The sequence below is a fragment of the Physeter macrocephalus genome, chromosome 11 (assembly GCF_002837175.3).
Source record: "Physeter macrocephalus isolate SW-GA chromosome 11, ASM283717v5, whole genome shotgun sequence".
Classification (NCBI taxonomy): Eukaryota; Metazoa; Chordata; class Mammalia; order Artiodactyla; family Physeteridae; genus Physeter; species Physeter macrocephalus.
This window is the reverse complement of record NC_041224.1, coordinates 89,582,624-89,604,677: the sequence shown is the minus strand read 5'-3', so window position 1 is coordinate 89,604,677 and position 22,054 is coordinate 89,582,624. Positions and strand designations below refer to the sequence as shown.

At 40.8% G+C, this 22,054-nt stretch overlaps 1 protein-coding gene across 3 annotated transcripts in view; it reads left to right on the top strand.

Annotated features, from left to right (window-relative positions):
* Positions 1-22,054, top strand: part of GALK2 (galactokinase 2) — a 142,361-nt gene that overhangs the window by 117,723 nt on the left and 2,584 nt on the right. For 2 of the 3 annotated variants that reach the window (XM_024116899.3, XM_024116895.2), the window contains one exon: positions 10,619-10,820. In XM_024116899.3, the coding sequence (XP_023972667.1) occupies positions 10,619-10,820 (202 nt within the window). Of the gene's footprint in view, positions 1-10,618; positions 10,821-21,169; positions 21,444-22,054 lie in introns of those variants that run through there. The other variant, XM_055088241.1, reaches the window with a different exon arrangement.

Sequence of the window (22,054 nt, the reverse complement as noted above, 5' to 3'; positions counted from 1 at the left end):
GCATTTTCTCTATTCTGTTTCCAAGATTTTGGATCATCTTTACTATCGTTATTCTGAATTCTTTTTTAGGTCGACTGCCTATTTCCGCTTCATTTATTAGGTCTGGTGGGTATTTCCCTTGCTCCTTCATCTGCTGTGTGTTTTTCTGTCTTTTCATTTTGCTTATCTTACTGTGTTTGGGGGTCTCCTTTTTGCAGGCTGCAGCTTCATAGTTCCCATTGTTTTTGGTGTCTGTCCCCAGTGACTAAGATTGGTTCAGTGGGTTGTGTAGGCTTCCTGTTGGAGGGGACTAGTGCCTGTGTTTTGGTGGATGAGGCTGGATCTTGTCTTTCTGGTGGGCAGGTCCACCTCTGGTGGTGTGTTTTGGGGTATCTGTGGCCTTATTATGATGTTAGGCAGCCTCTCTGCTAATGGGTGGGGATGTGTTCCTGTCTTGCTAGTTGTTTGGCAGGGTGTCCTGCACTGTAGCTTGCTGGTCGTTGAGTGGAGCTGGGTGTTGGTGTTGAGATGGGGATCTCTGGGAGATTTTCGCCGTTTGATATTTCGTGGAGCTGGGAAGTCTCCTGTTGACCAGTGTCCTGAGGTTGGCTCTCCCACCTCAGAGGCACAGCACTGACTCCTGGCTGGAGCACCGTGAGCCTTTCATCCACACGGCCAGAATAAAAGGGAGAAAAAGTAGAAAGAAAGAAAGAGGATAAAATAAAATAAAGTAAGATAAAATAAAATAAAGTTATTAAAATAAAAAATAAAAAAGAATTATTAAGAAAAAATTGTTTTAAAAGTAAAAACAAAACAAAACGGATGGACAGAACCCTAGGAGAAATGGTGAAAGCAAAGCTCTACAGACAAAATCTAACACAGAAGCATACACATACACACTCACAAAAAGAGGAAAAGGGGAAAAAAATAACATATCTTGCTCCCAAAGTCCACCTCCTCAATTTGGGATGATTCGTTGTCTATTCAGGTATTCCACAGATGCAGGGTACATCAAGTTGATTGTGGAGCTTTAATCCGCTGCTCCTGAGGCTGCTGGGAAAAATTTCCCTTTCTCTTCTTTGTTCACACTGCTCCCAGCTCCTGGGGCTCAGCTTTGGATTTGGCCCTGCCTCTGCGTGTAGGTCGCCTGAGGGCGTCTGTTCTTCGCCCAGACAGGACGGGGTTAAAGGAGCAGCTGATTCAGGGGCTCTGGCTCACTCAGGCCGGGGTGGGGGTGGGGGGCAAGGAGGGGTACAGAGTTCGGGGAGAGCCTGCGGCGGCAGAGTCCAGCATGACGTTGCACCAGCCTGAGGCGTGCCGTGCGTTCTCCCGGGACCCTGGCAGTGGCAGGTTGCACAGGTTCCCGGGAGGGGCGGTGTGGAGAGTGACATGTGCTCGCACACGGGCTTCTTGGTGGCGGCAGCAGCAGCCTTAGCGTCTCATGCCTGCCTCTGGGGTCTGCGGTGATAGCCGCGGCTCGCGCCCGTCTCTGGAGCTCCTTTAAGCGACACGCTTAATCCCCTCTCCTCGTGCACCAGGAAACAGAGGGAAGAGAAAGTCTCTTGCCTCTTTGGCAGCTCCAGACTTCTCCTGGACTCCCTCCCAGCTAGCCGTGTCGCACTAGCCCCCTTCAGGCTGTGTTCACGCAGCCAACCCCAGTCCTCTCCCTGGGATACGACCGAAGCCCGAGCCTCAGCTCCCGGCCCCCACCCGTCCCAGCGGGTGAGCAGACAAGTCTCTTGGGCTGTTGAGTGCTGGTCGGCACCGATCCTTTGTGTGGGGATCTCTCCGCTTTGCCCTCTGCACCCCTGTTGCTGCGTTCTCCTCCGCGGCTCTGAAGGTCCCCCCTCTGCCACCCGCAGTCTCCGCCCGCGAAGGGGCTTCCTAGTGTGTGGAAACTTTTCCTCCTTCACAGCTCCCTCCCACTGGTGCAGGTCCCGTCCCTATTCTTTTGTCTCTGTTTTTTCTTTTTTCTTTGGCCCTACCCAGGACCCAGGTACGTGGGGAGTTTCTTGCCTTTTGGGAGGTCTAAGGTCTTCTGCCAGTGTTCAGTGGGTGTTCTGTAGGAGTTGTTCCACGTGTAGATGTATTTCTCATGTATCTGTGGGGAGGAAGCTGATCTTCGCATCTTACTCTTCCGCCATCTTCCCCCTCCTCTCCCCCACTTTTTGGTGAAGGTGCTAGTAAGCAAAAACTGCCAAATTAGTAGATCTTCCTCATATTCCCTATTGTTTATTTTTCCGTGTTGGGGTGCAGTTTTGTACAAAGACTAGGAACTGAACCATTCTTTCAATAAACATTTATTGAGACCCTCCTGTGGTGCCAGACCCTATTTTAGCTGCTAAAGATACAAAAGTGAAGAGATTAGACAAGGCCCTTGCTCTCCTGAACCTGAACTTCTAGTGGTGAGAGATAACCACAGACCATTGAACAAATGAACACACAAGAAAATTGGTTGGTGTTTGGGAGAAGAAATAATATAGTTCTGGGAGAATAAAACAGGATGGAAAAAATGTGTATGTGAGGGAGTTACTCTAGACTGGAGTTGAGGGAAAGTCTTCTTGAAGCTGTGACAGCTGAGACTTGAATGACAAGGAGGGGCCAGCCAGGTCAAGATCAGGGGGAAGAGCATTCCAGGCTAACAAAACAGCTGCGGCAGTGGGCCTCAGGCAGGAGCCTGTGTGGTGTACTGGATATTCAGCAAGGAAGTCAGAGGGAAAGGAAGGTTTAGAGCTAGCAAATAAATAATTATTCAAGTGAATTTATTGTACAACTGTTGCAGTTTAAATGTTTATGGCTGTGATCATTTAGATCTCAGAATCTCTGTCCTGACTTTAGGATTAGATTCAGAAATTACCTAAGATTCATGGAGGAGAAAGTCATTGTTTCAAAATCCATGTGATATATCCTGCTTTGAAGCCTCAGATTTCCCTTGGATGGGATAGGACACTAGCAGTATTTTAGGAAAATGGCACCTGGTGTTATATTCTTTTATTTTTAAAATTTATTTATTTTTGGCTGCGTTGGGTTTTCATTGCTGCGCTTGGGCTTTCTCATTGTGGTGAGCGGGTTTCTCATTGCGGTGGCTTCTCTTTGTTGCGGAGCACGGGCTCTAGGCATGTGGGCTTCAGTAGTTGTGGCACACAGACTCAGTAGTTGTGTCTCATGGGCTCAGTAGTTGTGGCTCGTGGGCTCTAGAGTGCAGGCTCAGTAGTTGTGGCGCACGGGCTTAGTTGCTTCACGGCGTATGGGATCTTCCCGGACCAGGGCTCGAACCCGTGTACCCTGCATTGGCAGGTGCATTCTTAACCACTGCGCCACCAGGGAAGTCCTGGTGTTATATTCTTAAACTGAATTTGCTTTGGCAGTAGTCATGCAGCAATGAGCATTCATGCAGTAAGAAACAATTCCTTTATCCTTTAATAAAATAATTGCTGTCAAGGATTATAAGAGTTTATAGAGAGATGGAGCATCCATTTTAAAGTTAACTGGATAGGGAAGAAAACTTTGTCCATAGACAAAGTTTCAGATTTTCTTGGACTTTTTGGTATCTGCACAACAGAGACCTGTTGAGTTGCCAGCGTACAACAAGCCAGAACCCTGGATCCAGAGAGCATTTGTGATGACCAGACAACACAGAACTGGTTTCCCTCCTAAAGGGTGGTCTCCAAATTTGTTGTAGCCTTTGTCAAGATTTTTATATCACAATTGAAAACAGATGCCCTTTCTGCCCTTTCCTTTGTCTTCTGAGTTAACTACCGTTCAGTGGGTGTGAGCAATGGCAGTCTCTCACACGTCTTCAGAACGCCCAGGAAGAGTCCTCATTAGACGTCTCTCTCCTGAAGTCTTGCTGTGAAACACTCTGCAATAGAGAGTAGACACAAGGAGGTGCCAGGTTTGTGAGGTTCCGGTAATCTGCTCAGTGCTTTCTGAATTTTTCTTGTCACAAATCAAAACACCAGTCCTAAGGTTTAATATGAAAAAACACATCTCTCTGAACAGTTTCTACTTGAGAATATTTAATCCTAAAGGAAAATATTTAATCTTAAAGGACTATGTAATCCTAAGGAAAACCAAAGCATACTGTTGCTTATGGACTATATTGAATTTTATTACAGGATGTGGCCCTAAAATATACTTGTATTTTATATATATGACATTGACAATCCAGAGTATCAAAAATCACTGTAAATTCTTGATTAAAAGAGACTTATTAGACAAAAGACTGAATATAATGTGTGGGCTTCGCTTGGATTCTGCTGTAAATTGACTGAAATTTAAACAACTGGGAACATTTAAATATGGACTGAATATGAGAGGATATTAAGGAATCATTGGTAATTTTGTTAGATGTGATAATGATATGGAGGTTATGTAAGAAAATATCCTTATTTTATAGAGTTGCACACTGAAATATGTAGGGAGCAAATGTCACATCTATAATTTATTTTAAAACACTAGCAAAATATCAATTGAAGCAAATATGGCAAAAAGTGATTAACTGTTCAGTCTAGGTGATGGGCTTGTGGAATTTGCTATTGTACCTTCTCTACTGTCCTGTATATTTGAGAAATTTTATAATTCAAGGTTTAAAAAAAGTCTTTGCAAACTGGGACATAGCACAGTGGTTTGTCAGCTAAATAGCACTATTTTGTGATCTTAGTGGATGTCACTTTATCGTGCCTTTTGTGCTGCAGCCATAAATATCAGTGGACCTGGAAACTAGATGATTTTTTCAAAAATGGGACATTACAGTAGAAATGAACCAATACTCTCTTCTTACACACCCCTCCCACCCCGCCCCCATGCTCTGATTTTGTAACTTGGCCCATGATTAGCGGAGGTGACGTAGTTCAAAAGTAAAACTGAAACATATGGAATCCTAAAGCTAGAATTTTAAACATTTTGTTTCAACCTCAATTTTTAGAAAGAACAATTTTAAACTACAGTTACCAAAGTCATTTTACTTCCTTTCAAAATGTGTATTCTATAACATGGATTATATTAACATGTATAAAATTATTCACACTATCTCACATACATACATGCCTATCAACGGCCCATCTTTTCCCTTCTCTATTCAGGGCTTTTGAGGAGGAGTTCTTCTTAAATCTACCTCTGTCATTTCTCCAGACAGTGTTGTTGCAGATGGTATGTGCCAGTACTGGGTATTGGTACGACTTTCTTACCTTGGGATATTTTGCTACCCAGACCCTAAAATAATATATTTTAATATATAGTAATTCCCAGTAATATATAATATTACCATTTCCATTGACGTTATTGATGGAAATAACAAATTCACATTACAGTGTGTGCTGATTCACATGACCTGGCTACTGATGGAACAAAACATGTTGCCGTATTTTTATTCCCACCTACATTTAACTTGTAAGTTCTCTTTTTCTTCTTATTTTTCAACCTACTTGGTATCAGTAGTTGTAGATTCAATACCAAAGGGAATCTGGCTGTCCCCTTTCCTCAGCCTCAACATTTTTGGTAAGCTGTGAGTACTGACACCTCATTTTTTTTGTTTGTTTGTTTTTACAACAGTGCCTACATGGAGGTATCTTGAGTTTGAACTGGGGTTAAAAAATAGAGTCCTAATCATATCATCATCAACAGTGAACACCCATTGAGCACCTGTCATGTAAGGCACTGGTGAAGGTGCTATGGGGTGAAAGGTTGCAGAGTATCGAATGCATGGAACCAGAAGACCTGGTTTCTGTCTTCAGCAGTTGGCAAACTTTGTGAAGACAGGAGAGACGATTACCATGGAAAGTATATGACAAGCACCAAACGTGTGCCATGGACTGCAAGTGTGGTATAAATTCAGTCAAGAGATTGTTTCCAGCTGGGTCCGTCATGGTTTCACGGAGCATAAAGTTTAAATGGAACCTTCAGAAAGAGGTAAAATTTTGACAGGGAGAGAAAGGGAAAGAAACTATTTCTGTATGGATTAATGAGTATACCCAGGAGCAAGGAGTGTTTGGGTAACTACAAATAGGCCATTTTGGCTGAAGGGAAAAGATCCTACTGGGACCGAGCTTGCTGCGTGCAGGAATTTGGATTATAGTAAACACTGGGGAAGCAGGAAATGTTCTGGGTAGTAACATGAGTCAAGCTGTGTGTTAGGAGCTCAATCCGATGGCACCAACCTCAAGGTAGGTTGCAGGAATGAGAGATTAAGACAGGAATATCAGTTTGGAGATCACTGCAGGATAGTTCAAGTAGGAAAGGGAATAATAGTGTAAATTTGGGTAATGACAGTGGGACTAGAAGGGAGGGATGATTACAAGACACATTGTGAAAGAAGAAACGATTAGAATTGATGACTAAATTTAGGTCGTTTGAAATAGAATAGGATGATTCACATGAACTTGTATCATTTCATTGATGCAAGTTGTTAACCGTGAGTTTAATACATCTTATATGACTCAGTTGAGAAATCTTGAAAGAAAAATTTAATTCTTTATTAACTTGTAGGAAAGTTAGCCCCACCCTTATAATTACTAAACTTTTACACAAATCCTAAGAATGGCTATTCCCCTCCTCTAACCTTGGCTGCCTTTTTATCCGTCTCCAAGAGTTAGGAGGGCAGCGCTGTGGAGGGGAAAAAAATGTAACCTGAAACTTTAATATAATTTATTGGTTCATAAGTGGAACGTAAAAGCACTTCTGAAAAAGTAGTAATAGTCTAGGGGAGAGGAACCTGTAGGCAGACCCTGGAGGAGAGAGTCATGTAGAAGAGTCTACCTTGAAATTATGTTCAGTGTCCTTCGGTGGGGGAAGAGAGCCAGCTCCAGGCAGCTCTGCAAGGAGGGAGCTGGGGAAAAAATCCTAGTACCACCTTAAGAGTGGTCCTATGACCACTCTTGTCGAATGGATTGGAAAAAATCCTACTGATCCATTCGACAAGAGTGGTGCCAATATATGGGATTGCTGAGAGCAGGTTTGTAATGACTGTCACCCCTCAGAGTGACATTTGTCCTTATGGTAGCACGTAGACTATAAATGCAGTGGCTATAACTGTAAGTAGCAAAATAATCCCGATGTTTCCTGTTTCTAGAAAGGCACAGGATCCATAATATAGGCCACACGCTACGTGAATGTAAAGGCAGAGAGAGAATATGGAAGCTCTGTTTGCATGTATATATCGAGTGATTCATCTGTAATTAACGTCTCGACAGATGTGTGCTACCACAAGAAAGCAGTTGCTGTGTCTGGTGTGTAGTGTATTGCTAGGAATAAGCCTGTTAGGATTTGTAGGATCAAGCAAATGCCTGGTAGAGAGCCAAAATTTCATCATGATGAAATGTTTGCTGGGGTTGAGAGGTTAATAAATGCATTGCTGATGATGTCTATTAGCGGGTGTGTTTTTCAGATGTTGGTCATTGGTGTTCTTATAGTTGAATGACAGTGATGATTGTTCATGTCATTAGTCATGGTTGGAGTCCATGTGAGAATGATGATGACACATATTGTATTTAAGTGTTATTTTTGTGATCAGTTTTGTGGGGATTTCTTCAAAACCTTCACCTATTTATGGGGGTTTTGGGTTGATTGTGAGTGGTGGTGTTGGGTGTAGGATTGTGTTGAATTTTGGTGGTTCATTTTTAGGTTTGATAGTGTCTTTGATTTATTTAGGGGGGGATATTAGTTGTGTTTGGCTATACACCAGCTATGGCCACTGAGCAGTATCCTGAGGTTTGGGTTTCTAATAAGCTTGTTTTGGGGGCATTTCTTTCAGGGTTGATAATAGAGTTTTTGATGGTATTATATATTTTAAAGGATGAGGAGATGGAAGGATGAGGAGGTGGAAGTTGTGTTTAAGTTCAATGGGTTGGGAGCCTGAGTGACTCTGGTGACTCTGGCTTTTTTAGTGAGGAGGCTATGGGGATTGCGGCATTATGTAGCTATGGTACCTGGTTGGGGATTGTTACTGGCTGGTCGCTGTTTATTGGTGTTGTGAGAGTAATAAGGAACGATAGGAAGTATAGTTTGATAAGGCCTTTTTGGCTTGAGATTAGCGTGGAGAACTTTAGTTGAATGAGGGTGGGGTTTTTGGTAAAATGTTTTCTAGTCAGATTAAGTCCAAGAGGGAGGATGCTGATTTTTGGCTTATTGATAGGTTTAGGTAAGGAGGTAGACAATGCATAATGGTGGGGAAATATCCTAAGAGACTAGAGAATTTAAGGGTATTTGAGGGGTAAATAAATTTTAAGTTTTGTGTGTTAAGGTTAATTTCAAGTGCCAATACAAAGCCCAGGATGGTTACTGCAAGGGCAGTTAGTTTTAGGTGTAGGTGTATGGTTATTAGGGGGACTGTTGTTGGGGGGATGTTGTTGGAGATAATGAATCCGGCAAAGACACTTCCAGTTAGCAGGTGTTTGATGGAGTTAATTAGGAAGGGGTTGTTTTCACTGATGGAGGTTAAGGGGGAGAAGCGAGGTTGTCCTAGTAGTGCGAAGAAGATAATGCGGGTACTATAGACAGCTGTGAGGGAGGTGGCAATTACAGTTATTAATAGGGCTCAGGCATTGGTATAAGATGTGTTAGTGGCATCAATGATCAGGTCTTTACAATAGAAGCCGGTGAGGAAAGGCATCCCTGTCAGTGCCAGACATCCGATAATAAGGGCTGTTGTGGTGAAGGGTAAAGGCTTGAATAGGCCCCCTATTTTTCGAATTATCTTGTTCGTCATGCAGGCTGTGAATAGTGGACCCGGAGCATGTGAATAGTATGGCCTTAAAAAAAGCATGCGTGCAGATACATGTAAGAATGCTAGACAGGGTTGGTTGATGCCGATTGTTACCATCATTAGGCCCCAATTGGCTTGAAGTGGAGAAAGCGACAATTTTTTTAATGTCATTTTGGGTGACAGCGCATATTGCTGTGAATAGGGTGGTTAGGGCTCCTAATCATAGCGCTATTGCTTGAATATGTTTGTTGTTTTCTGTTAAAGGGTAAAATTGAATAAGTAGGAGGATTCCTGCCACAACTATTGTGCCTGAGTGGAGTAAGGCTGATACAGGGCTAGGGCCCTCTATTGCTGAGGGGAGTCAGGGGTGAGGTCCAAATTAGGCTGATTTTCTGGCTGTGGCTAGTACGAGTCCTATAAGGGGGAGGTTTGAGGGATTTAAGTCAAGTATAAAAATTTGTTGCAGGTCTCATGTGTTTGAATTAAACAGGAATCATGCTATTGATATAATGAACTGTGTTTGCGTCTGCTCGTGCATATCACCACCCAGTGAGTGGGAAGGATATAATTCCCTCCCTTCTCTTGCTGATCTTCTCCCTTTCTCCAATCTAGAGGCAAGGTAACCCACTGGTGTAATCCATCCAGGGCAGCCTTCTGGGGCAGACAGAGGGTAGAGAAGGGCAGAGAGTAGAACTGGGGATGCAAACAGAAGGCAATGGTCACAGTTGTCATCCTTTTTCCAAAATACAACAATATGAGGGGAATTCTTGGAGGAATTTCTTCATAGAATCATAAAATGTTAGCACAGGAAGGATCCTGAGAAATAATTTTCAGCTTCATTTTGGAGCTCTATAGAAGTAGCAACTTGGGTACAGCGAGTTGTCACACAGATGAGAACAAATGACAGACCTTTGGATTCTCAGCCCAGGCTCCTTCCAGCAGGCCAGGTAGCTTAGCTTCCATTTATTTTACAAATTTTTCCCAGACCCACTGCACCAGCTCAGCCACTGTTCAGCACGGTTGAAAATGAATGGTAAGGAGGTCTCAGTTGTTATTCAAGGGAATACATAAGCACTATAGACACAGCCGTTGCAGTAGGACATGTTTCTGTAACTGAAGTTAGAGTCATTGTAGATAATCTGTAAAGTACAGAAATATGTCAAGGAGAAAATAAAATCACCCACAATGTACCACAGAGAGATGATGACTGTTAACATTTTGGTGCCTTCTTATAATTTTTAAAAATTAAAATGTATACACATAGTTTTGTATCTTGTTTTTTCACTTAATAATGAACAATTTTCCATGTAGTAAATTATCTTAGAATCTGTGTTTTAGTAGCAATAATATTTGTAATAGAGGTAGCATAATTTAAAAAATATTTTCTATTAGACATTTGAATTATTTCCTGCTATGATAATGCTACGCTATATACACATATATAAATAATTGTGCTTTTTAACACACACACATACACATATATAAGTAACTGTGCTTAGCTATAGGAAACATTTTTATAAATAAAATTGCTAGCATAAGCATTTTTAGTGGTTCTTTCTGGTGGATCACAGTGGAAAGAATGGCTCTGGGGTCAGACGTCCTGACGTGTTCTGCTTCTGCCACTTTCGGATGTGTGAACTTAAAGTAAAATGGACTTGAAAAGAGACCAGTTTAGACTATAAAGAATTCTTTCAGTGAAAGAAAGACCTATTTCAACTCTAAGGTACTGATAATAAAGACAGAAATGGACGTTCTCAATAACTGTATTTTTCTTTGCACTGAATTGTTCAGTAACTATTTCTTTTTAAAAAAATTTCTTCCTTCCTCCCTTCCTCCCTCCCTCCCTCCCTCCCTCCCTCCCTCCCTCCCTTACTTTCTTTCTTTCTTTTTGGCCAGTAACTATCCCTAACCTTGTTTACCATCCCCTTCCTTCCTAAGTGCTCACCTTCAAACTCTACAAGCGGGCAAAGCACGTGTATAGCGAGGCTGCGAGAGTGCTCCAGTTTAAGAAGATATGTGAAGAAGCACCTGACAACACGGTCCAGCTGCTGGGGGAGTTAATGAACCAGAGCCACGTGAGCTGCCGGGACATGTACGAGTGTAGCTGCCCTGAGCTGGATCAGCTGGTGGACATCTGTCGGTGAGGCTGAAAGAGCAGTGTGGCAGGGGCTGCAGGGTGCTGCCCAAGGAAACTTTAAATTAATGGAAAAAAAGCAGCATTTTTGTAATCTTCTAAGTGAAGGAAGATCCTTTCCCACTTCCTTTAAGAGGGGTGGTCTGTGACATAGAGCTAGACTTGTCCCCTCCTAAAAATCTGTAGGATGAAAGATTGGAGACTTGACTCCATGGCTTTACGAAGCTCCAGGTTTGGAGTCAGTTCTTCACAACATCATAAAAAAGACTTTTCCGTCTTTGGATGATTAAGTGTTTCAGGGAGATTTGCTCAGACACAGACCCCGTTGTTACTTTCTTCTCATGATATTTTAAGCAGTGTTTCCCACTACACTGCAGCTCTACCAGCATCTCCTGTTTGGTGTCCTAAGTTTAATACTTTTATTCAAAAGAGGGGACAAAAAGGAAAGAGGACCTCAAGCCTGATAGAAGTGTATTTTCAGGGGAGAGGTTGCTGAAGGAATTGCTCAGAGAGTCAGCATTTCCTGTCTTCCAGGTTTAGGTTAGGCAATTTGGGAAAAGGACTGAAGAAAGTCCAGTTTATGAATGGTCGGTTGAGACAGAAATGTAGAGGGAAACTCTTTCACAAAGCCTGAGAACAACTTCCTTATAATTGCTAGAGAATGGATAAAAGAGTAAAATGGTTCCTTTACCCAGAGGGAGCTCACTGACCTTGGAGAACAGAAAGGGAAATTGGGAGAACTCTCAAATGGCTAGATGTTATTTCCACTGTGAGAAAATCATACAAAACTGCCTGCAATTAGCAATGAAAATATAATTAACCACTTGGCACCTGTGGCTTGCCTCACTCATTGCCACATTCCCAGCCCGAAAAGTTTAAACCAAGTAGCTCCAGTGATCACATATGGCATATGTAATCCAGCTTGTCGAGAGACTTGAACATAGCATTGATGAGAATCACTGCTGACGTCAGTGTTTGCTCACTAATTGCCAAAAAGCCTTCCAGAGCTTGTTTCATTTTAGGTGCTCTTTTCTAAAAATAGCCAGGGCCCAGTGAATGGAAGGGACAGATATTGTTCAGTTCTGGAAATAAGAGGAAGTGGAATGATTTGTGCAGAAATTAGGAAGAAGCATCGTTGCTAAGAAGATAGTGGGGTAGTTTGAATCCCACCTGAAAAGCAGCAGAGGGGCATTTGCCAGCCTCCTGGAATTCTCTAATGAACTTGCTTGTTCTGGGATGGTCAACCAGCTCTTGTCTTTATGAAGCTTACATTCTCATGAGTAGAGGGAAATGACAATTAAAAATAAATTGAGCGGTAGTGATAAGTGTTATGAAAAAAAATAGAAGGGATGGAGAGTACTAGGGGTGTGTACTAGTACTTTATATTGAGTGGCTGATAATATTGAGTGGCTGAAGAAGGCCTCTCTGAGGAGATGATATTTGAGCAAAGACCTGAAGGAAGTGAAGTAACGAGAACAGCAAGTAGAGGGGTCTTGACGTAGGTACATGTCTGTCACATAGGAGGAACAGCAGGAGGACCAGTGTGCTTGGAGGGCAGTTCAGGAAGGAGAGAGTAGTAGTTGATGAAGTAAGAGAGGTAGTGGGGAGTCATACCCCTGGGCCTTGTCAGCCATTGGAAGCACTCTGACTTTAAGTAGAAGAAGGTGGCAGTGGAAGTGTGAAATGATTCTAGGCCAGATATGCCTTGAAGGAAGAGTCAAGACAATTGCTGTATGGGTGAAAAGGAGGAATGAAGATGACTTCCGGGTTTTTGGCCTGAGAAAATTTCCTTGTTTCCGAAGGCCGGGCTTCACATTTCTGGGTCAGAATTATCTTCTAGTACCATAAGATATGAAAGCAGGAAGAGGCCTTAGAGATCAAGAGACCACTAAGAGGTTAAGAGATTTGAACAAGGTAACATAATGCGTCAGTGGGAAAGCCTAGCTCCCGATCCAGTGTTTTTTGCCTCACCTGTTTGTCTCTCCTTGGGTCATACTGAGATGTGATTGTATTTTAATGTGGGTCATTTTTTACCTATTTTCCTTTTCCAGCTTTAAAGCTTTTAATGCTGGAGACTTTGGTTGTCACAGGTTGTAGTATCTGAACATGGAGCAAAGCCATGTTGAGCAGGGAAGGTGGTGTGTGGAGAAGGATGAAAACTGGGCTGGAAGTTAGGAAGGTTGAGTTCTAGCTCTGCCTCTTCATTCTGAGCTCTGTGACTTTGGACTATTGCCTTGCTTTAAGATCTCCAATGTGTTTTTCTGTTCTAGCAGTCTATATTTTTTTTAAATGTGGTTCTAGTGAAAGATTTAGTGGCTGTGTCTTAAAAGGGTTTGGAAGAGCACACCTTTTGTTTTTTTTCATTTATTTGTTTATTTGTCTTTTCTTAATGGAAGCTAAAGTGTCTCTGTTTAGCCCATTTTCATTTGCTGTATTGCTTTTCTGAGGAAAATTCAGTTGTGTCTAGCATAAGGAGCTCATTCCCTTTTTTATGGTTTTTTTGGTCTGGAATTGCTAAGTATCAAAATTAATTTCTACTTATTCCATAACCATATAAGGAACGAGTTTCCCATGTTGAAAGATTATCTTTTGGCATGTTGGAAATATTGGCCAGAATAGTTGTCTGGTCCCTAAGCTTCTTTACGTAATTCTTTCTTTGCTGTCACTGTGACCAGTAGGTAATATTCTCTAAATACTCCAGTTGGTTGCTAGTTACTAAAAGGTCCTGAGTGGTAGAGCAACCTCAGAGGAGGACAGCCCAGGAGAATTAAGTAGATAGAGTCATTGATGCCATTCCTTCCTCAGTCAGCAAATACTTTTCAGTAGGCTATTTGTGTCCCATGGGAAATTGTAGTCTTAACTCCATTTTCAGAAGGTCTGGCACTTTCTTTTGTGTGGATGTATGGGGAAAAAAGGGAGGAATGCAGAAGAATGCAAGATAGTGGTAAAACAGAATGGTTAAAAACCGGGGAGAGAAAGACAGGAGAGTAGTAAATGGTAAATGCAGGGAGAGGTTTAAATGAAAAATGGCAACACTTTTAAGCCCTAGCTCCTTCTGAAGCTTTATGACTATCTTAGTGGGCCAGGCAAGTGGTGGAGGGGAAGGACGCTGGCAAGGCCTGGTGTGGGCCACTGTGCCATAAACTCAACCTCTGGTAGAGTGTTGTTTTGTATCCACAATTCCCTGTCCCCTTAAAGAAAAGTTAACACCAATGGGCAAGTTGTGACTAAGACTGGGCAGCCTGAGAAGTTTGGTTGCCTTGGGTAGACCAGAAGAGGGAGGAGGGAAGCTGAAGAGGCTTCAAGGAGGAGCACCACCAAAGACACTCTTTATTTTTTATATTTTTATAAATTTATTTATTTAGGCTGCATTGGGTCTTCGTTGCTGCATGTGGGCTTTCTCTAGTTGCAGTGAGCAGGGGCTACTCTTTGTTGTGGTGTGTGGGCTTCTCATTGCACTGGCTTCTCTTTGTTGCGGAGCACAGGCTCTAGGCATGTGGGCTTCAGTAGTTGTGTCACACGGGCTCAGTAGTTGTGGCTCGTGGGCTCAGTAGTTGTGGCTCACGGGCTCTAGAGTGCAGGCTCAGTAGTTGTGGTGCACGGGCTTAGTTGCTCCGCGGCATGTGGGATCTTCCCAGACCAGGGCTCGAACCCGTGTCCCCTGCATTGGCAGGTGGATTGTTAACCACTGCGCCATCAGGGAAGTCCCCAAAGACCCTCTTTAGATCGCACTCCCTGGCCCACTTGTGGCACTTCAAATTCCTTTAGTTTTTCTGAAGGCCTGCTTGGAAACTATTTGCTTGAGAAAACAACTAATTGATTGAGTGAATGAAGGATTCGATGCCTAGAATACTCAGGGCTCTATCTACAAATCTTAATGTAATCTGAGCTAGACCATATTCAAAAGGCATATCTAGGTAGCTTGTCTATAGGACAACGTATAGGAAGCTACTTTATGACCCAAGTAGAGGGAAGGGGGGGAAAAGCGTAGAAGAAATTACCAATGCTTGCATTTTTTCAGCTGAGCCTTTTGCTGCTCTTCAAGAGAAACTCAGTTTAGAATCCAAAGAAAGGGCCAGGGAGGGAGAAGGAAACTATACTTACACAGTTAGACTACTTTTTTTTTTTAATTAATGTTAGAAAATCTCAATTATGTGAAATAAAGTTTAATAATGAAGGAAATAGATGAAGCTTGCCCAATTATAAAATACTTCTTTTAAATGAACTAAATGTAAATTTTAAGAAATGGCTAAATTTTAAAGTAGGATTTACTGAGGAACACAAAACAATTTTGAAACCAAGTCAATTATATGTGAGACAGCTCATTCTTTATTGGTTTCCCTGGTTATACTTAAGAAAAAATAGTTAATGGCCTTTATCTTTGTTTTGACACTTGTTAGAATTAGAGAGGACTCATTGCTGCGTTATTGCCCAAGCTATTAAGGAAGATAAATGACAAATTTTAATAGACCAACAAAGGTTACCAAAGTTAATTTGCTGTTTTCCTCAGAAGTCTTCCCACAGTTTTATTCCATGGCTGGCCATGCTGCTCAGCCTCTTGCAGTCATTCTCCTGAACAGGTCGGAATGGGGAAGAATGAAGTGCAAATCCACATGTGTGTGCTGCTTTCCTCATGCTCTTATGGGCTAATCTGACACTGTCAAGAAGAAGGGAGAGAGCCATTTCAGCTGCCTTAGGGGCCCGCTGGTCTTTGGGCTTCTGTCTTCTATTTATTGTCCCCCTGCCCCATCCCCCCCAGTATGTATGCCATTTGCTGGAACCAAACCAACTGGTCTTCAGTGACATTTGTGGCTTAAATTTCTAAAATAGACATGCAGTTATATTTTCTTATACTTTCTCCTTCGAACAGTATTTGAAGCCTGTGGTTTCTTGAATCTAAAGCAATCTGAAAGTGTTTCTAATCTGGCTGTAAAAATCATAGAAATTGTTCTGGAAGCTGTGTTTTCCTGAGATTCTAATTGGAAAATTCTAGGCTTAGAGCAGAAGCTAGAAGTCTCTCCAGAAAAAGAGTATATTACTGACTGCGTATATATATATATATGCTTTCAAAAGTGTTTTATATTACTCAATATATTTTTCTTTAAAATTAGCCATTTCTTAACAATTTACATTTTGTTCATTTAAGAGTTATTTTATAACTGGGCAAGCATCATCATTTTCCTTTATTATTTTACTTTGTTTCACATAATTGAAGTTTTTAACATTAATTAAAAATAAACAGTATACATTTTCATATTTTAAAACAAATATAATGATCCAGCAGCCACTTATTAGAATGTACAAAATGCCTGGAATTATGCTGGCCTGAAATTAGAGAGATAGATAATAACCTGTCCCTAAATTCAAGATTTTCTGAAATAATTTGATATCCATTTGTATAATATATCAATATTTATCTTGAAATAAATAAAATTGAATTAAAATACAAGGCACAATTCCTTGCTTTCCCTCTTTGCGATTTGTGGCAGAGTTGGGTCTTACTAGATCGCTCCCCCCTCCCGCCTCAACACCACCTTTGATCTGTGCCTTACCTTAGTAAGTGCTTTATGGTCAACTCAGTTCATTTAAAAGCAGGAAGTTTTACTCAGGCTATACTTAGGTGCCTGGAAAGTTAGTTATAGGAATACACTTTTCAGTGATAAAAAGGCTCAAAGGGAACATTCCTTATAATCTCCATCTCTTGTCTGCTCTAGCCTTTGTTTTGTAGATCATGCTTTATAAGGCTGAGGCTGCTTTTGTTGTTTCGACCAACCCTTCCAGGTTATTCCCAATCAAGTGATCACAATCATCAAAGTGATATTTGGGATTTTAGGGGTTTGGTTTTCATAACTTTTGTGTTGCCTCTCTGATATGCAATAGCTCAGGAGCTGTATTTTTAATGTCTTACTGTTCTCTTAGGAAAAAAATGCAAATGTGAAAAGTTCACTAAACACTCTTAGCTCACCTATTTTTCTTTGTTAATTTATAGCTTATTGGTTTCCTAACTTCTGGCTCTCTCTCGCAATTTCTGTGGCACATACCAAAGGGCATATTAAGCACCAGTGGGGCACATTGCGGTCAGGATCTTTCTGCCTTTGTGAGTGTGTATAGCTGGGCAGGCTGCTGACCAGCTGCTGGGGGAGCCCCCGATTTGTGATCACAAGTGCCACTTACTCAGAGGCAAAGGCCTATTTATAATAGCACTTATTGTTCTCTATTGGGGAAATTTGAGCCCTGATGATTTCAGACCATGTGGTTGATGCAATCCAGTTCATTTTCATTTGTAGCAGGCAGGGTGGTGGCATAACAGCTCTGGAGACTTAAAAGTGAATAATGTTATTTACCTAGAAGGACTTCTAGTGTCTGCCCTCTGGAAACTGGCAGGATAGTAAGGAAACTAGGCCTCCTGGCACAATTCTTACGGGTTTTGCAGCCAGTTAGAAACACTTTGAGTTTGCTTTAGGTTCAATTTTGAAACCACAGTTTTTAAAAACTGTACAAATGAGAAAGTGTAAGAAAATATGCCTAGAAGTTCATTGAAGACCATAAGAGACCTGGTTGACTTGAGTCCAGAAAAATGGCATAGTTTGGGTCTTAGAAAATCAAGTAAGAGGGCATACTGTTCTTCCCTAAACCATGCCATGTGAGCTTTGATGCCCAGATTTTAGTGTCTTTCAGAGATACTTCAGTGACACCTCCGTTTTTCTCAGCATTTTCCACAAGAAGAGATAGTTTGACATGGCTGCATGACAGTTTTTTGGTTTTTTTGGTTTTTTTAAATTACCAAATTACAAACTAGCCCCTTGCCAGCCTAGGATCTCAGGATAATCCTAGAATCCCAGGGTCAGAGAAACTTTTCAGCCTGGACCATAGGCGTTTGGGCTCAGTTCAGCTACTGGGCCATAAGCTGAATGTTTGAAGGGCAGGAAGAGATGAGTAATCTTTATTTTGTTTGCAAGCATTTTGTTTTCTTCCTTAAACATCGACTTTCATATGAAAAACATTTTATTGAATAAAACATGATGAAAAAAATCAATAGAGAAAATCATTGGGGGGAAAATGAATTACTGATGGGCAGTAATTCTGATGTCCCAGAGTAGGGATAATATTCTATTGATATTTTCCAGGAAATAAAGTAGCTCATTTAGATGGAAAAACGGGACAAAATGGTGCTAAATTAATTGTGGAGTTATTAATCTGCTATGAATTTGGAGTATATTTTATTAGGAAGAATTGGAAGTACATGTTAATTTTTTTTTTGAATTTTATTTATTTTTTTATACTGAAGGTTCTTATTAGTCATCAGTTTTATACACATCAGTGTATACATGTCAATCCCATTCTCCCAATTCAGCACACACACACACCCCACCCCACCGCCGCTTTCCCCCTTAGTGTCCATACATTTGTTCTCTGCATCTGTGTGTCAACTTCTGCCCTGCAAAACGGTTCATCTGTACCATTTTTCTAGGTTCCACATATATGCGTTAATATATGATACTTGTTTTTCTCTTTCTGACTTACTTCACTCTGTATGACAGTCTCTAGATCCATCCACGTCTCTACAAATGACCCAATTTCGTTTCTTTATGGCTAATATTCCATTGTATATATGTACCACATCTTTATCCATTCAGCTGTCGATGGGCATTTAGGTTGCTTCCATGTCCTGGCTATTGTAAATAGTGCTGCAGTGAACATCGGGGTACATGTGTCTTTTTGAATTATGGTTTTTTCAGGGTATATGCCCAGTAGTGGTACTGCTGGGTCATATGGTAATTCTATTTTTAGTTTTTTAAGGAACCTCCATACTGTTCTCCATAGTATCAATTTACATTCCCACCAACAGTGCAAGAGGGTTCCCTTTCCTCCACACCCTCTCCAGCATTTGTTGTGTAGATTTTCTGATGATGCCCATTCTAACTGGTGTGAGGCGATAATGCCATTGGTAATTTGATAGGGATTGCATTGAATCTGTAGATTGCTTTGGGTAGTATAGTCATTTTCACAATATTGATTCATCTAATCCAAGAACATTGTATATCTCTACATCTGTTTGTTTCATCTTTAATTTCTTTCATCAGTGTCTTAAGTTTTCCGCATACAGGCCTTTTGTCTCCCTAGGTAGGTTTATTCCTAGGTATTTTATTCTTTTTTGTTGCAGTGGTAAATGGGAGTGTTTCCTTCATTTCTCTTTCAGATTTTTCATCATTAGTCTATAGGAATGCAAAAGATTTCATTATTAGTCTACAGGAATGCATTAATTTTGTATCCTGCAAATTTACCAAATTCATTGATTACTGTAGTAGTTTTCTGATGGCATCTTTAGGATTCTCTATGTATAGTATCATGTCATCTGCAAACAGTGACAGTTTATTTCTTCCTTTCCAATTTCTATTTCTTTTATTTCTTTTTCTTCTCTGATTGCCGTGGCTAGGACTTCCAAAACTATGTTGAATAATAGTGCTATCTTGTTCCATTGATCTATATTTCTGTTTTTGTGCCAGTACCATATTATCTTGATTACTGTAGCTTCATAGTGTAGTCTGAAGACCGGGAGCCTGTTTCCTTCAGCTCCATTTTTTTCCCTCAAGACCGCTTTGGCTATTCGGGGTCTTTTGTGTGAAGGTTCCCTCTGTGCCCACCTTCTGGAGAGTTTTTATCATCAATGGGTGTTGAATTTTGTCAAAAGCATTTTCTGCATCTACTGAGATGATCATATAGTTTTTCTTCTTCAATTTGTTAATATGGTGTATCACATTGATTGATTTGAGTATACTGAAGAATCCTTGCATCCCTGGGATAAATCCCACTTGATCATGGTATATGATCCTTTTAATGTGCTGTTCGATTCTGTTTGCTAGTATTTTGTTGAGGATTTTTGCATCTTATTCATCAGTGATATTGGTCTGTAATTTTTTTTATAGTATCTTTGTCTGGTTTTAGTATCAGGGTGATGGTGGCCTCATGGAATGAATTTGGGAGTGTTCCTTCCTCTGCAGTTTTTTGGAAGAGTTTGAGAAGGATGGGTGTTAGCGCTTCTCTAAATGTCTGCTAGAATTCACCTGTGAAGCCATCTGGTCCTGGACTTTTGTTTGTTGGAAGATTTTTAATCACAGTTTCAATTTCATTACTTGTGATTTGTCTGTTCATATTTTCTATTTCTTCCTGGTTCAGTCTCGGAGGGTTGTGCACTTCTAAGAATTTGTCCATTTCTTCCAGGTTGTCCATTTTATTGGCATAGAGTTGCTTGTAGTAGTCTCTTAGGATGCTTTGTATTTCTGTGGTGTCTGTTGTAACTTCTCCTTTTTCATTTCTAATTTTATTGATTTGAGTCCTCTCCCTCTTTTTCTTGATGAGTCTGGCTAATGGTTTATCATTTTTGTTTATCTTCTCAAAGAACCAGCTTTTAGTTTTATTGATCTTTGCTATTGTCTTCTTTGTTTCTATTTCATTTATTTCTTCTCTGATCTTTATGATTTCTTCCCTTCTACTAACTTTGGGTTTTGTTTGTTCTTCTTTCTCTAGTTCTCTTAGGTGTAAGGTTAGATAGTTTATTTGAGATGTTTGTTGTTTTTTGAAGTAGGATTGTATATCTATAAACTTCCCTCTTAGAACTGCTTTTGCTGCATCCCGTAGGTTTTTGATCGTTGTGTTTTCATTGTCATTTGTCTCTAGGTATTTTTTGATTTCCTCTTTGATTTCTTCAGTGATCTCTTGGTTATTTAGTAACATATTGTTTAGCCTCTATGTGTTTATGTTTTTTACATTTTATCCCCAGTAATTGATTTCTATTCTCATAGTGTTGTGGTCAGAAAAGATACTTGATATGATTTCAATTTTCTTAAATTTACTGAGGCTTGATGTGTGACCCAAGATGTGATCTGTCCTGTAGAATGTGCTGTGCACACTTGAGAAGAAAGTGTAATCTGCTGTTTCTGGATGGAATGTCCTATAAATATCAATTAAATCTATCTGATCTATTGTGTCATTTAAAGTTTCTGTTTCCTTATTTATTTTCATTTAGGATGATCTGTCCATTGGTGTAAGTGAGGTGTTGAAGTTCCCCAGTATTATTGTGTTACTGTCTATTTCCTCTTTTATAGCTGTTAGCAGTTGCCTTATGTGTTGAGGTGCTTCTATGGTGGGTGCATATATATTTATAATTGTTATATCTTCTTCTTGGATCGATCCCTTGATCATTATGTAGTGTCCTTCTTTGTCTCTTGTAATAGTCTTTATTTTAAAGTCTATTTTATCTGATATGAGTATTGCTACTTCAGCTTTCTTTTGATTTCCATTTGCATGGATTATCTTTTTCCATCCCCTCACTTTCAGTCTGTATGTGTCCCTAGGTCTGAAGCGGGTCTCTTGTAGACAACATATATATGGATCTTGTTTTTGTATCCATTCAGCAAGCCTGCATCTTTTGGTTGGAGCATTTAATCCATTCACGTTTAAGGTAATTATCGATATGTATGTTACTGTGACCATTTTCTGAATTGCTTTGGGTTTGTTTTTGTAGGTCGTTTTCTTCTCTTGTGTTTCCCACTTAGAGAAGTTCCTTTAGCATTTGTTGTAGAGCTGGTTTGGTGGTGCTGAAATCTCTTAGCTTTTGCTTGTCTTAAAACTTTTTTTTTTTTTTTTTTTTTTTTTGCGGTATGCGGGCCTCTCCCGTTGCGGAGCACAGGCTCCGGACGCGCAGGCTCAGCGTCCATGGCTCATGGGCTCAGCTGCTCCGCGGCATGTGGGATCCTCCCAGACCGAGGCATGAAACCGTGTCCCCTGCATCGGCCGTCGGTATCTCAACCACTGCGCCACCAGGGAAGCCCTGTAAAGCTTTTGATTTCTCCATCGAATCTGAATGAGATCCTTGCCTGGTAGAGTAATCTTGGTTGTAGATTCTTCCCTTTCTTCACTTTAAATATGTCATGCCACTCCCTTCTGGCTTGTAGTTTCTGCTGAGAAATAAGCCGTTAACCTCATGGGAGTTCCCTTGTATGTTATTTGTTGTTTTTCCCTTGCTGCTTTCAATAATTTTTCTTTGTCTTTAATTTTTTCTAATTTGATTACTGTGTGTCTTGGCGTGCTTCTCCTTGGTTTTATCCTGCATGGGACTCTCTGCACTACCTGGACTTGGGTGGCTATTTCCTTTCCCATGTTAGGGATGTTTTCAACTATAATCTCTTCAAATATTTTCTCAGGTCCTTTGTCTCTCTCTTCTCCTTCTGGGACCCCTA